A 15,180-nucleotide genomic window follows, 5' to 3' on the forward strand; every position below is an offset into this window, starting at 1 on the left:
TTTGTATGCCTTATCTCTCCATGTGAGATGTACGCAAAGTGCTTCCAATCCAGGTTATGTGCCCAAGGAGTCTTTATGCTATAGCGCTAGAAGTATTCTTCTATATTCTTACCAAGATTAGCTTCTCCATCTTTCCATCAAATCTCTTCTACATCTCTCTCCGCTACTCTACTCTGTACTCTCCTACAGCTTGCTATAAGATTAATTATATAGGGCATCTTTTTATTGGACAACAGATCAATGGTATGATCTTTTCTTGTTAATGTTGGAATCAACTTAGACATGTTTACTGCACTTTCCTTATTTCAGATTTTATTCTTCCTTCTCGGGATCAGAAAACTTTGTCAATGAAATTGCTTGTTTTTTCGTTTTCTTTTTTTCATTTTCATATTTTGTCTCTTAGGGAGATTAATTTAATGGCCGCTTATTATTATTCAAACAAATGAGTAAAGTATTAAAAAGATCATACTTTTACACCGCTTATGGACAACATTATCAAGTCAAACAAACCTGTGAATGGGCTTTACATTATCTTTTGCTCCTCATGCATATAATGTGAATTATGATCTGCTGATTTCTGCTGCTGCTTTTTCCTTTCATGCTTGTTGATGTTTGAAAATTTTATACTATATGAAACTTTTTTACTTCCATATCAAAATAATGCATCACATGACTCTATGGGCAAGGTGTCACTCTCGTCACTAAATCGACATGCGGTGGCCACTAGAGCTGATGTAGGGATCCCAAAAGCTATTTGCCTTCAAAAGCATTTTTCATCAATATTTCCAGAGTGTCGAGTAGAGGCGAAAGTTCAGTTGTATGATGAATCATCAGAGGAAGAAATTCTATCTGGGAAGCCAGATTTTGTTCTTGATTGCATAGATAACATTGACACAAAGGTAGTTCCTAGTTCTAAATTATTTAATGTTTATCTCCACTTCAGATATGTTCTCTTCAATGCTAATGTTTTGGCGTACTTTTTTTTTCTTGATATTATTCGTCTTTACAGTGAATTGCTGGTAATTGCTTTGTATGCCATGAAAATTAACGTTTGAGTTACCATTTATGTTTATTCTTACGTTGGTAAATGCGAATACAGAAAGAAATATGATGATGAATATCTTGAGTTCTAGAGTTCACAAATGCAAACCTTGGGTGAGATGGCCAAGGAAACACACAAAACCACAATCCATATTTTCTCTACTAATTTATGCAAAGATCAATCTCTTTTGAAAACTTCATTTATCTCATATGATATAAAAGTCGACAAAATCTAAAATGTCATATGAAATATGAGACAATTATAAAATTCTATAGCACTTAAGATTCACACAAAAAAGTCAAAACTAATGTACATCAAACTATCCAAGATCTTAACATGCGCATACATTAATTCCAAATCATTTTAAATCATGTAATGATGATGGGAAATATATAGGAAATTTGAGAGTTTTATGGCTTACTAAACTCTTTAATATTTTTTTAAAAACTAAAAGATTGCCTGAGGAGTGGAGGAAGAGTATTTTGGTCTCCATCTTTAAGAATAAAGGGGATGCACAAAAGTGTAAATTATAGAGGAATTAAGTTGATGTGTCATACTTATAAAATTATAGGATAGGGTAATTGAACATAGGTTAAGCATATAAGAAAGATTTCTCATAATTAATTTGGATTTATGTCGGGCAGGTCTACTATGGAAACCATACATTATTGAGAGATTTTATGGAGAAGATCAGAGAGAATAAGGAGAATCTACATATGATTTTTATTGATTTAGAAAAAGCTTACGATAAGGTTCCAAAAGATATCCTTTGGAGAGTTCTAGAGAAGAAAGGTGTTGATTTGACTTATATTCAAATCGTTAAAGATATGTATACTAGAGCTGTTACTCATGTTTGAACGGGAGGATTGACCAAATATTTTCTTATTTCAGTTAGATTACATTAGGGATCGACTTTAAGCCCATATCTTTTTGCTTTAGTTACTTTAAGCCCATATCTTTCTTTTTGCTTTAGTTATGGATGCTCTTACTGGACATTTACAGGAGGATGTATTTTGGTGTATGCTTTTCATTGATGATATCCTTCTCATGGATAAGACTAGAGAGAAAGCTCAAGAAAAACTTAAATTATGGAGGTTTACTTTGGAGTCTAAAGGCCTTCGTTTGAGTAAAACTAAAACTGAATACATGGAATGTAATTTTAGTAGCAACTCTAGTGACAGAGTTGTAATTATGGGTGACCAACTTATTGAAAGGTGTGAACGCTTTAGTTATCTCAATTGTTCAAAATGATGGTGATATAGACAGGGGATGTTGTTAGTAGAATTCAAGCTGGTTGGTTGAAGTTGAGGAATGCTTTGGGCCTATTGTGTGATCGAAAAGCGAAAAGTACCGCTTAGACTAAGTAAAATTTTATACGGTGGTTTTGAGACCTGCAATGATCGCTGCCCCTGCCCTGGAAAGCCTTCCTTTGAGTGCTTGGCAATCCATCGCATCCCATATCACAATTCTAGCCCTCCCTCATGGCTTCCATCATCTCGGACAGCCGTTCCACTTTGATATCTGTCACATACTTTTTGTTCGGTACTTGGGAAACTATAGTCTTACTTTTTCTAGCTTGCCAACCACTTCGTCCACCATTCCACTACCTTCCAAATTTTGGCCGATCACCACCACCACCCCATATCCACCCTAGTTTAAGTTTTTGTGTCGTGTATGTTGCTATTTCAGATTTATGGGTGTTATGTCATATTTTCTCTATGTAACTGCCTATTTGCTTTCAGTAACAATATTTGATTTTTCTATTGTTGTTTGGGTTAACTTCGGTATTATTTGGTATCAGAGCCAGTCTAATGCTAGTCCTATCCTAGGATTCCTAATATCTATTGCTACCCTCCACCTAAATTTTTTCTTTCCTCCGTACACATCTCCTTTCATCTACTCAGACCCAATGCCTAACCACGCCATCGCCGAGGAGGCAATTGTCGGAACCTAATCTGGAATTTACCATGAATGGCATACGACTACTGCATCAAGTGCTACAATGACTTAATGCTATTGAGGAAAAGACCCAAGGCGGGATCACCTTCGACCATATAGTGAAATCTGTTGAGGAGAGCAAGAAGAACATCTGACTTCCTTTTGTAAAGATGATTTCAATGAGAGAAGTATCGACCAGGGCACTTTGGGATACAATATTAGAGGAGGTCGAGAGATGAAGTGTCTGTTGTAAGTTATAATAATAAGGTGCAAGTTGGAAGATACAGAGATAAAATGCTTGTTGGAGGATACCGAGGCTCGGGAGTGAAAGTGGACCTAGTAGACTTTGAGTGGAGAATGGATTCAGATGATTTCCTCAAGTGGATGTAGATTGTTGAGCTAATCTTTGAATACGAAAATGTGCCTGTTGACAGCAGAGTGAAGTTCATGGTCATCAAGCTGAAGAACCCCTCTTTTTGGTGGGAGAACCTGAAGAGGGAGAGACAGAGAGAAGAACGAGACATAATCAGTTCTTGAGAGAAAATGGAGAAAGCAATGTAGCTATGGTGCCTACCTCCATACTATTGCCATGAAATTTTCTTAAAGCTTCATTATTTGCGGCAGGAGCTATTAGTGAACTACACGACAAAATTTTTGCAGCTTAAATTAAGGTGTGAATTGAAGGAGCTAGAGGATCACAACATAGCCAATTACTTGGGAGAGCTGGAACCCTCCATCAGTATTGTGGCCCAACTGCAAACCTATTGAATATTGAGGGATGTGCATACTTTAGTTTTGAAAGTCGAGAGACAGTAGAAGCAGAGCAGGAAACCACCGTCAGTCAGGCAGTCACACCCATAGTGGGAGACCTCAGGAGAAGCATGCCTCAGGGAGTGAAGCAAACTGGTCAGGAATTGGACAGTCATTTCGAGTGAGAAGTCTGAGAAGAGTAGCACACCAACTACAATCCCGACTAGGAAATGTTTCAGTTGCCATGATTTTGGACACATCGCTTCCAGTTTCCCGACAAACTGAGTTGTGTTCTTCACCGAGCAAGATGTAATGGAGACAGTTGAAGAATAGGGTGAGGAGTACCATCTACCAAATGAGGGTAAAATGCTCGTGGTTCAACGGGTCCTACAAACTGAGGCTATGAGGGGTTAGCAGTGACTTCACCAATATATATTATACACCCATTGTACTGTGAAGGGAAAGGTATTTGGTCTCATCATCGATAGAGGAAGCTACAAGAATGTGGCGTCTACGTAGATGGTGGATAACTTGAGCTTCACGACTCAGAGTCATTCCCAGCTGTATTCTCTAACGTGGTTGAAGGAGAACAAGATTAGCATTGACAGGAGGTTTCTCATGAAATTTTCGATTGGGAACTAGTTGTAGAATCAGATTTGGTGCGATGTGATGCCATGGATGCCTGCTATATTTTTTTAGAGAGACTGTGGTAGTTTAACTGTTGGATTTAGTATGATAGGTTCAGGAACACCTACTCCTTCACCAAGAATGACAAGCGTAGTCCTTCTATCGTCTGTTGTGTTCGAGGTTATAGGTGCTCTTGCTAGCAAAGAAGCCGTAGGTTTAGTTTTGATGATGACAGAGGAGACAGGGACGGGACAACAACTTTCTGCCCCAGGCCAGCTACTACATAGAGAATTTTAGGACGACATGTTCGACAGCTTACCATCATGGCCGCCACAATTATGGGAGATTTATACTGCCCTCACTTCAAATCTGGTTGAACCAACATGGGTTTACTTTGAGAGGATTCAATAGAATATATGTGACCTGTAGTCCCAGTTCAGTTCCGTTGCGCACCCCTAGAATGTTGGACTGATATGGATGGTTTCTCACAAGCAGGAAAAAATCCTCAGGTGTTTTTGGAGATAATAAATTTGACAATGGGATTTAGGTGCTTTTAGGGCCGTAATTGAAGATTCTTCAGTCCCAAGAGGTTGCATTAGCTCTATCACCGCCTACTTGCAGACAGAATCTTCGGCAAATGGGGTCAAAACACCCCCAACCATGGGAGACTGATGCGGGGCATCTAAAACCTAGGCAGATGCAGAACCACCACCTACACAAAATTCTTCTTGAGACCAAAAAGGTGCATCTCACATGTTAGCCCGGACCAAATAGGTCCAGGTTTACTTCATTTCAAGGAATCGGCTGTTTCTCTTAGGTCATTCATAGTTATTGATACCATAACTAGTTAAACCAACAAAAATGGAAGCAATTTTTTATGCAAATTAATTATGGTTACAAAGATGACTCGAAAAGAAAATAAAGCACATCACTAATCTCTGACTAGGGTCAGAAGAGAGTAGCTGGGTGCGGTGGTGGCATTGGCGAGCTGGCTGAGAGTGGTAGTTGTGTGGGAATGTGGAATAGGCGTTGGGAAAGTAGGTGCTTTGGTGGCCGGTGGCTAGGAATGGATAGAAAGAATTAGGTTGGATGATGGTCGAATTGGGCGATACTGGAGGAGGTGCTGGTAAGTGGTAAGGGGATTTGGAGGGGGGCTGGTGGTTGTGTGGTAGGCTGGGAAGGGGCTCAGTGGGCTGAAGGAGTTGGACGGCAAGGGAGGTTGCATGGAAAGAAGCGGTGGGGTGCTGGGTGATGGCGGGATGGACTGGAAAACAAGGCTGGCTGCGGGTAAGGGGACGGTTGGGGCAAGCAGTGAGGAGTAAAGGTTGCCCGACGACTAAAGGAGAGAAGGGGGAGTGGTAGGGAGGAAATTAGAGGGGATACAACATCACCTCAGAGAATGATACAGTCAGAGCACCACCTTTCTTCGGAAACAACCCTTGCAAGGAAAAACAAAGAGTTCTTTATAAATGTGGAATGAAAACTAACCAAAATATAACCCTAATTCCACAAACACATACATGTATAATAGCTAATAGATAACATATGAAGGGACATTTACCCCTAGGCTGCAACCATAAAAGGAATAACCAAGTAGGAAAGAGTTAAAATAGGAGAAAAAAGGAGCAGCAGGATACGAGCGAGAGCGACCAGTCCCGCTTGATAGATTGGGCGGCTAGTCTAGCCTCCCTATTAGACCGACACTCTGTTGAACCGCACGGTTCAGCTCTCCTTGGGGTCCTGCGTCTAAGAGCCCCTCATTTGCTTTTTGTTCACTACTGAGAACCCCGCACCAGTCATCCTTTTATTATAAATTTTCTTTCATGAGGGTCCATGATTAGTTTTTCGTGTGTTGTGTATCGAGAAGGCCGCCAGTGTCGCTTCTTCTCTTCGAGAGCTGTATTCTAGGGTTCGGGGTGGTGCTTCGACTGTATCATGATCTTCGGGTGGTTTTTATCGCTCCCCAACTCCTCAACATCCCTCGTGCTTCCCTGCCGCACATTCCTCCTCGCTGCAGGGCCCCTCCACAACAGCCCTTTTGCTGTTTTCCTGCAGTTTTCTCACTGTCCAGCCCTTTTCTTTGCTGCCCCTGCCAAGGGCAGCCTTTCTTCGACTGCCGGGCAGTTCACTACATCACCCTTCCAGCCCTCCCCCCTTGGCTGCCATCATCCCGAACAGCTGTGCCACGCCGATATTTGTCGCTCACTTGTTGTCCGGAACCCAGAAAACCATTGTCTTACTGTTTTCTACTTGCCAACCACCTCATCCATCATCCCACCATCTTCCAAACCCTCATTTATCGTCACCAACACCCTGAGATCTACCCTAATTTTAGTGTTTGTGTCATGTCTGTTGCTATTTCAGATTTTCAGATGTGTTTTTCTATTTTTCCTTTCAAGTGTGTTGTTTGTAACCGCCTATTTGATTTCACTAATAAAATTTTGTTTTCCTATTGTTGTTTGGGTTAACTCGGTATCATTGATTAACACCAGTCTCACAACTATTCTAAATACTCTAAAATTTCTTGGAATTTTAACGCTACATTAGTGCAGGAAATTCCATGTAAGGCATACTTTTAGCTTTTTGCATTTGGCATGTAAGGACTAAATGCAAGAGCTAAAGTTTGTGGACAAATTAATTATTTGCGGCGGTTTGGTGTATATGTGAGTCTGAATTTTAAATTTTGAGGATAAATTTTGATTGCAATAGGTGCAATAAGCTATTTTCCATGTTATTTAAGGGAGTCATTTGGCATCTCCGGATATTGTTGGACTCATCACTTTACTATATTGTATGAAAGTTTTTATTTGATTTTTTGCAAAATGATTACTAAACTTAGGGGCTGTTTCAGATCGCCTGATTTTTGTTTTTGTTTTTGTTTTTATTTTTATTATTTAAAAAAAAACGTGTTTGTTTAATATTTTTTATTAGATGTTTTAATTTTTTTTTAAATAACATGTTTTTTGAAATACTTAAAATAATTTTTATATATTTTGAATGTTTTAAAAAACAACCTTATTTTATAAAAACATACCAACTATGCTTTATTTTAGATAAAAACAATTACAAAACAAAGTAAAAATAAAAAATAGAAAAAAAAATCAAAAAAACAAATTTGATGCCCAAGAGCCCCCTAAATTTCATTTAACTTGGTGTTCTTACCTCGGCAAGGCACTTCACAATTTTATGGCTTTATTCTCAGATGTAGTGACCAATTTGTCCAATACTGTCCCATTGGTCCTTTCAAGTTTAGAGAAGGGATCGGTGATTATTTTCCTTCTTTTATGCACAAAGCAGTGTTAAGTTTAAATTTTGGAACATTGATTTGAGAATTCATAAGACTATTTTTATGTAGGAAATTAATATGCCATTTTACCTTGTCGATTATGTCTTACAGGTTGCACTCCTTTCTGCATGTGTTCGTAGAAGTTTGAAAGTTCTATCTGCGATGGGGGCTGGTGCCAGAGCTGACCCCACAAGAATTCGTGTTGCTGATTTAGGAGAATCAAGCATTGATCCTCTTTCTAGAGCGGTAATAATCTGCCACTGTTACAATTGAGTTTCTTAAAGGAGCTTTGATGCATAGAATTTTAGGGCATTTACATATATTCCACACAATTCCTTTCTATTTATATATCTAACTCCTAAAGTTTGATTTTTATAATTGTAACACCTAAATGTTTCATATCAGATCTAAAACATCATTATTTCTAACTTTTAAATAGTGAAATACACCTTTTCATGCATTGTTGGAGTGGCATAGTTATAAAGAATTAAAGTGTAGGTGTTCAATATGTAAATGAGTAGGAATTGTGTGCGATGCATGTAAATCTTTGTAAATCTTCCAAAAAGCCTTCATTCGCATCTTTGCGTTTTATACAACCCTAGCTGGGAAGATTCACTCTGTCAATGCTAGATGATCAATCAGTAAGTTAAAATTCTATGCTTACGGAATCTTCTCTAATAATTGGTGTTAATGTTCTTTGTTGGCTGGATTGGAAATCAGCCGTGCATTTTTTCTTGAACCATTTGTTTTATGTTGGCTTTGTAAAAGTTGTTCTGCTTTTCATCGTTGTTGTTATAGTTTGTTTCCAGTTTATTGTATAGCAGTTCATACCATGTAATAACTATAAGTTATAAATTAAAAATATAAAATAAATAATAATAATAATGATAATAATAATATTAAACAAAATATAATAAAAATAAAAATAAATAAATACATTTTAATTGATGTCAATGGTTTGATAAATCGTCACGATAGTCATGTTTCGTCTTTAAGAGTCGCGTTAAGCTTCCCTTCGTTCGTAACATACCCAGAGAGTGAGAGAGGGAGACAACGAGGGAGGAAGAAACGATGGTGAAAGAGAAGGAAGATGAGGAGAGTTATAGTGGAACATCAATTCGGAGTTGAAAGAGGAAGAGTAGGGCAACATGTGTTGGCCTTGTGCGGAAGTAGGCGTCGTCGAACAAGTTGAAGGTGAGACGTCGAAGACGACTCACATGTACGATTCATGCGGCAAGGACTTACTCGAGGGTGATTGGTGAATTTATGTGTTGGCCTTGTGTCGGAGGAGGCATCGTCAAACAAGTTGAAGGTGAAACGTCGAAGAACGACCGCAAGCACGAGTCATGCGGCAAGGACTTACTAGAGGGTGATCGATGAACTCCCGAGCATAAGCTATGACATAAAGCTTGGGTGTGATTCATTCCGTGCCAACAATCCCCAAGAGCTTGACTTGGCAGATTCACAAATGTTATGGTTGGAGTTGGATACTAGGGGTGTAAACGAGCCGAACACGAGCGAGCCCAGGCTCAGCTGGTGTATTTCGAGCTCAAAAAACGTGTTCGTGTTCGGCTCGTTTGCTTAGCGAGTCGAACATGAGCTGTTCATGAATAAAAAGTCGTTTTGACAACCCTATGTAGCCATAAAATATTAAGGGTTGGGGCAAGATGTAAAAATTAATGTTTATATTAAAACATCATTTGAATTTAATTTAATAATTTTAATTTTATTTTCTTACTTAATACTTTTAATTGATTATAATTCTTTGTAGCCTTGTAGTCGAATAAGGTTTTTAAAAATACTACTCATCAATATATATATATATATATATATATATAAAATTAATGAGTAATATTTCAAGCCAAAATTAGTCGAACACGAATGAACAAATCTTTGTTCATGTTCGGCTCGTTGACTTAACGAACGAGCCTAACACAAGCTTCTTAATGAGTCGAGCACGAGCTGTTTGCGAACAATGAGCCTTTTTGAGAGCCCTATTGGATACAAACAAAGCCAATGAGACCGTACTTTCTTCATAAATTATTTATTTGATGAAAAGATTTTAATTCTGATTGTGTATGTTGATTATTATTATTATTATTGTTGATGACAATCAAGAGAAGAAGATCTTTAGAAAGAAAATTACCAAGAAATTTGAAATCAAAGAGTTGGGCACTCAAATATTTGGCATAGAAGTTAGTCAATCTGAATAAAGAATATTTCTATCCAAAAAAAAAAGATGCTATGCATTTAGTAAACTAATAAAATGATGAAGTGCAAGCCGTGTGACTCCAACTGAATAAGGTTAAAATTTGGACATAAAGATTTGCTTTTTATCAAATGAAGTGCAAGACTGTTTTTTAAATTTTTATCCTAGTTAATTGAATTATTTTTTTGTAATTTTGTGTATAAATATCTATTGAAAGTGAACAAGCTAAGCTTTCTTATCCAGTTCTTTCACACAACTCTTTTTTTCTAGGATTCCTAATGCTACTTATCTGTTAACTTTTCATTTTTTAACTATGAAGCTCTTTATATAAGAAATATTTTTTCTACTTATTAAGATATGGAAATTTTGGTGAAAAATGAATGACACGCTTTTCGAATTCTTGCTGGATGGTAAATTAATCTAGTTCAATGCATTGTCTCAAGCTTATTTTTAGATGGAATCTAGTCTTGGAGAAAGAAGTGCAACAAGTTTCAAAGAGTAGAATCGAATTTAAATATTTAGACAAATCGTTGCATATTGTTAGAAATATAGTTTGACGTTATATTTTAGTGGCGCATTCCTTTATTTTCCAATTAATTATTCAACTGTGTTTTTGTTTTGTTTCTTTTCCTTTTTTACTTATGTTTCCCAACTTTTTTTAAAAAAAGTCATTTGCAGTGCCGATTTGCCAACATATAATTGTGCTAATACAATATCTCCACTTACATTTCTTGGATATTTATTCAACAGACCTAATTCAAACATGCTTCACTTTCAAAATGTTAATTTCATTTACATGCTAATTTGTGTATGTACCTATTTCAAAATTCCTTTTTAAACGAAGAGCATTTACTTTCTATTTATTTTTTAATACTATTTTATTTGAATTTCTGGAAAATGTCATCATCATCTTAGATTTTATTACCATTCTTATTAGAAGCTCTTTTTTGATTTTGGATGGCATTCCGTTCCTGGCAGCTTTGCATTATATTCCAGTCTTGTACATTTACACATGTTTTCTTGAGATTATGATGGAGGGGCGGAAATAACTTTATTTTTTTGGGTGGACAAAATAACCAGATGTTTATTTTTTTAAGGTGTTGAACAAAAAATTAATTCTAGTGGGGGATAAATTATTAAATTACCTAAATTTTATAAGAAAAATGACTAATTTTTATTACTTTTCAGCGTGAGTAATTACCCTGGACATAACCTGGTTTCAATCCCTTTACAACAAATTTTATGTTATGAATGTGCTTATGTGAGTTATTTGTGGAAACATAACTGAATCAAAGCTGTTTTTTCTGCCTTCTTAGACCTATCCATGTTTTCAACTGAATTTTCATGGTTTTTTGTTTATTTATCTTATTTTATTAGATTTAATTATCCATTTTGGATAATATTAGAAGTTGAGCGCCTGTTAGGATTGATGAAGTTTGGAATTGCTTTAAGATAGTTGGTTTCATGTATAACTATATCTACATAAATATGGATTCATGATTTATTTGGGGCAATTACATACTTACCACCCAATTTCTAAACTTTACTTTTTTACTTTAATATCACCCAAATCTTGCATATCAGGTCTAAAATATCACCATTTTAACTTTTAAAAGTGAAATGCATCTTCTTATGCAGAGCTAAAGTGGCATGTATGTAAAAATTGAAAATTAGGTGTTAGAATGTAGGTAAGATTGCATGGCATGTATGTAAATCTTCTATGTAATTATTCTTGATTGATAAATGCTTGAAATTTAATTGTTCATGAGGTTAATTGAGTGCTAACTAAATCAAAGTTGTGTGTGTGGATTGTTCCATGTTGTACATGTAGAGTTTTTGCCTCTCTTTCCATCACAAATGCATCGCCTTCTTGCACAATCTACCTTAAATAGCAACGTTTACTATGTAGCTTAAATAATTTAAGCCACTTCAATATTCTATACCATGTTGTAAACATGTTTTTTAACCCTTCGAATTTGACTTTGGCTTACAGTTTGTCAATTTTTTACCAGTCTGATCTCTCTCAGTCAGAATACCTCAAATTATATTTTCTGCTAAATCACTCATTTTTCCACTCATAGGTAAGATATCGTTTGCGCAAGGACCATGGAATTGAAGGTGGAATTCCTGTTGTTTTCTCTGTGGAGAAACCCAAAGTTAAACTTTTACCATTTAAAGGCTCATCTGGCGAGGAAGAAAACCCTTCAGATTATCAGGTTAAATATAATGTTGACAGAAATAGTCAATGTTTGCTTTTCTTATGTACAATTTGCATCGGCAAAAGTGGCAGATTATATTTAAGGCTGCCTATATTTTTTTTCTGGTTTTATTTAGCAAAAAAATTTTGTAGTACTTATTTGGTATCTGAAGGACAATTTGGCTTTCTAGCTTTTTTTTTTTTAAAATAAAAATACAAATTAACTCTACATGCTCTACATGTCAGATTGTGCCAGGCTTCAGGGTACGCATTATACCTGTTATGGGAACCATCCCTGCAATTTTTGGGCAAGTGATGGCATCTTATGTTGTGACACAGCTTGCTGAACTGCCTGTTCATACTGAACCAGTGGTAAATTTGGACCTGAATCACTATAGGATTCTTCATCAACGCCTTCTTGAACATGAAGAACTATTATATGGTTCAGCTGAGGTCTTGGTATGGAAATTCTCATCAACTTTTGCTTTGTTTTGACTAACTTTTAAGTACTTAAGCTTTGTAATCTTCATCAATTTTCTAGGTGAAACTACCATACTACGATCTATAAGCCATCCTACAGATTGATTTGATATTAGAACTACTTCTGAGTTGGAAGTGAAAAAGTTCTGATATATTTATGCATTAGTAGAATATGTATTGTTTTAATTGGGATAAATTTTGTTTCTTATTTTTGTTTTTTTTTCTCGTATTTTTAAAGATATTTTTGTTTGATGTGTTTTTACACTATTATTTTTTTTTCTAAAAATAAATTAACAAGTTTTTAAAACCACTGACGAGTGTTTTTAAAAATATTTATATTTTAATCAAATAGCCCAATATATTTTGTTTCAAATCAAAACTTAAAGAAGTAATAAAATAAAATAAAATAATAGGAAAAAAAGATCCCAAACAGCTCCTTAGTTATCCAAGTCTCAGAATGATCCAATTTGGGCCCGCTAGTCCCTTTTAAATGCATAATGTGAACTTCATTTTACTAAAAGAGGAGCATGCTTGCTAAGGTGGCAAAAATTTATAGTATATCAATTTTTGTAGATAGGTGGTGCTAGGGGAAGCTTTGGTTTCTTATCTTACCTTCTTTAAATAAAAAATTGCTCAATATTAATCAACTTTTTTATTAGGTAGGTGTTGAGGAGGTGTGCTACATTGTGAAAGAGTTGTGGCATGGCCGAAGTGCAAGAGATCAATCTAGCAGAGATGTCGGACGGAAAATGTGGCGTTCTGTAAATGAGTTGATGCTTGTGAGGTAATTTTATGTTGGGGTATTTACATACATTCCGCTCAATTGTTACGTATTTACATGTATAACACCTAAACTTTACTTTTTTTACATTTATAACACTAAAATCTTTCATATCACAAAAAATTCCACCATGTTAATTTTTAAAATGTGAAATACACCTTTTAATGCATAGGGTGTTATGTATGTAATAATTGACGTTTAGCAGTTAGAGATGCAAACACATAGGAGTTGAGTGATATATATAAATCTTCCTTTTATGTTTTGGTGTTGTTCCTTTCTCATTAACTTTATTTGGTTGCGGCATCTATTATATTTTCTTTACCAATTGATTCTATCTTCTTTCTTTTCTTTGAACAGAAGTAACTTATGGCTTACAAGCATCTATTAGTACTTAGGTTATAGAAAATTTGTCTAACCTAAGTTCTTAAAGTGTTAAATTCTCCTAAAAAAGGAATGGTAATGCCTTTTCTTGTTCTTGGTGAGCAATTTATTGGCTTTCTTCTATACTTTTTTTTTCCTGGTTCTTTCCTATAAACCTGATTTAGTAGAAGAATTCCTAATGCCTCAATGAACTGTATTGTTGGATCTTTTATTTGAATTTTTACTCATTCTGTGAAATGTAAAGGCTATATACAACGTCAAAATATTAACCTGTTCAACCTTTGCTGTAAGCTAGTCATTTGATAAGACTTCCTTTTGTTACCATGTACAAAATGTTTGTTCTCCTCAAATTTTTTTCTTTTAAGGGGCATTTACATATTACATACATGCCATACAATGCTTATGCATTTACATATCTAATACCTAATTTTTTTTTCTTACGTTTATAAATCCCAAATCTTTTCAGTCTCATAAAAAATATTTGATACCAAACCCAAAATCCGATAGAAAAATAAATTTTATTACTCAAAACAATGGTGTTAGAATCAAAACTCAAAACAGGAAAAGAAACACAACACCAAACCAACTAGGTTTTAGGTCGAGGTGGTGGTCGGTTTGGTGGATTGAAAGTGAGGAGACTGCTTGCAGGAGTGGGGTCATTGAAAGGTGGTAGTTGGGTAGCAGATGGGAGTAAGTGGGTTGTGGTAGGGAAGATGGTGGGGAAGGAGTTGACTGAAGTGGGGGACAGTAGTTGGCGGGTTTCTTATATGGGAAGGTTGGGTAGTGGAGGAGTTGGTGGCGTGGGACTAAAAGCAGAAGCGGATGACAGGAACTTGCACCCTCAAGGTCGACTGAGGTGTGACAAAGATAGACAATTCGACCAGACTAATTTCTCACCAACACTCATCCTAACTTGTGAAATCAGGACCTAGTGGGTAATGAACGAGTCTAACTAAATTGCCGCGAACATATGTGATATATTTTATTTCATAAATCATTCATATTCATACTTGGAAGCGATGAAAAATCATAATTCAAAACATGAAAACTATACATAGCCACTAAATCCAAAATAATAATAACACGTGCCCAATACATCTGTACAAACTCCCAAAACTAGAAATGCAAAACTATCGAGCCTGGCATGGTGTCTTGGTCATCTTCGAATAGTGGTGGTCATGGTGGTAAGATATTGTTAATGTCTTGGTCATCTTAAAATGGGAAAAGGTTAATGTTTGGGGGGTCGCCCGTAAGAAGCTGTCGGCAGCCGGAATCGAAATCCCGTCGCCCGCTTCGGAAGGACTTTTTAATTTACGTATATATATATAATTTTAGAAAAATATGAAATCAAACTGACCTCATATTTTTCACAGTTTAAATGAAAGAGCATTCTACCTCAAATCCTGTATCTATCCCGAGGGATAAACACAAGACTTGAGGATGAGGCTCGATCAAATAAACTAAGAAAGATATGACGTCCGTTTGGTCT

The 15,180-nt window shown here is 36.1% G+C and overlaps 1 protein-coding gene across 5 annotated transcripts in view; it reads left to right on the forward strand.

The window, feature by feature from the left end:
* LOC110030230 (tRNA threonylcarbamoyladenosine dehydratase) overlaps positions 1–15,180 on the forward strand; it is a 96,302-nt gene that overhangs the window by 71,529 nt on the left and 9,593 nt on the right. For 3 of the 5 annotated variants that reach the window (XM_020732843.1, XM_020732844.1, XM_020732845.1), the window contains exons 5-9: positions 687–899; positions 7,755–7,889; positions 11,934–12,068; positions 12,296–12,508; positions 13,189–13,313. In XM_020732843.1, the coding sequence (XP_020588502.1) occupies positions 687–899; positions 7,755–7,889; positions 11,934–12,068; positions 12,296–12,508; positions 13,189–13,313 (821 nt within the window). Of the gene's footprint in view, positions 1–686; positions 900–7,754; positions 7,890–11,933; positions 12,069–12,295; positions 12,509–13,188; positions 13,314–15,180 lie in introns of those variants that run through there. The other 2 variants (XM_020732846.1, XM_020732847.1) reach the window with 2 other exon arrangements.

This window comes from Phalaenopsis equestris, unplaced genomic scaffold (genome assembly GCF_001263595.1).
Source record: "Phalaenopsis equestris unplaced genomic scaffold, ASM126359v1 Scaffold000680, whole genome shotgun sequence".
NCBI lineage: Eukaryota > Viridiplantae > Streptophyta > Magnoliopsida > Asparagales > Orchidaceae > Phalaenopsis > Phalaenopsis equestris.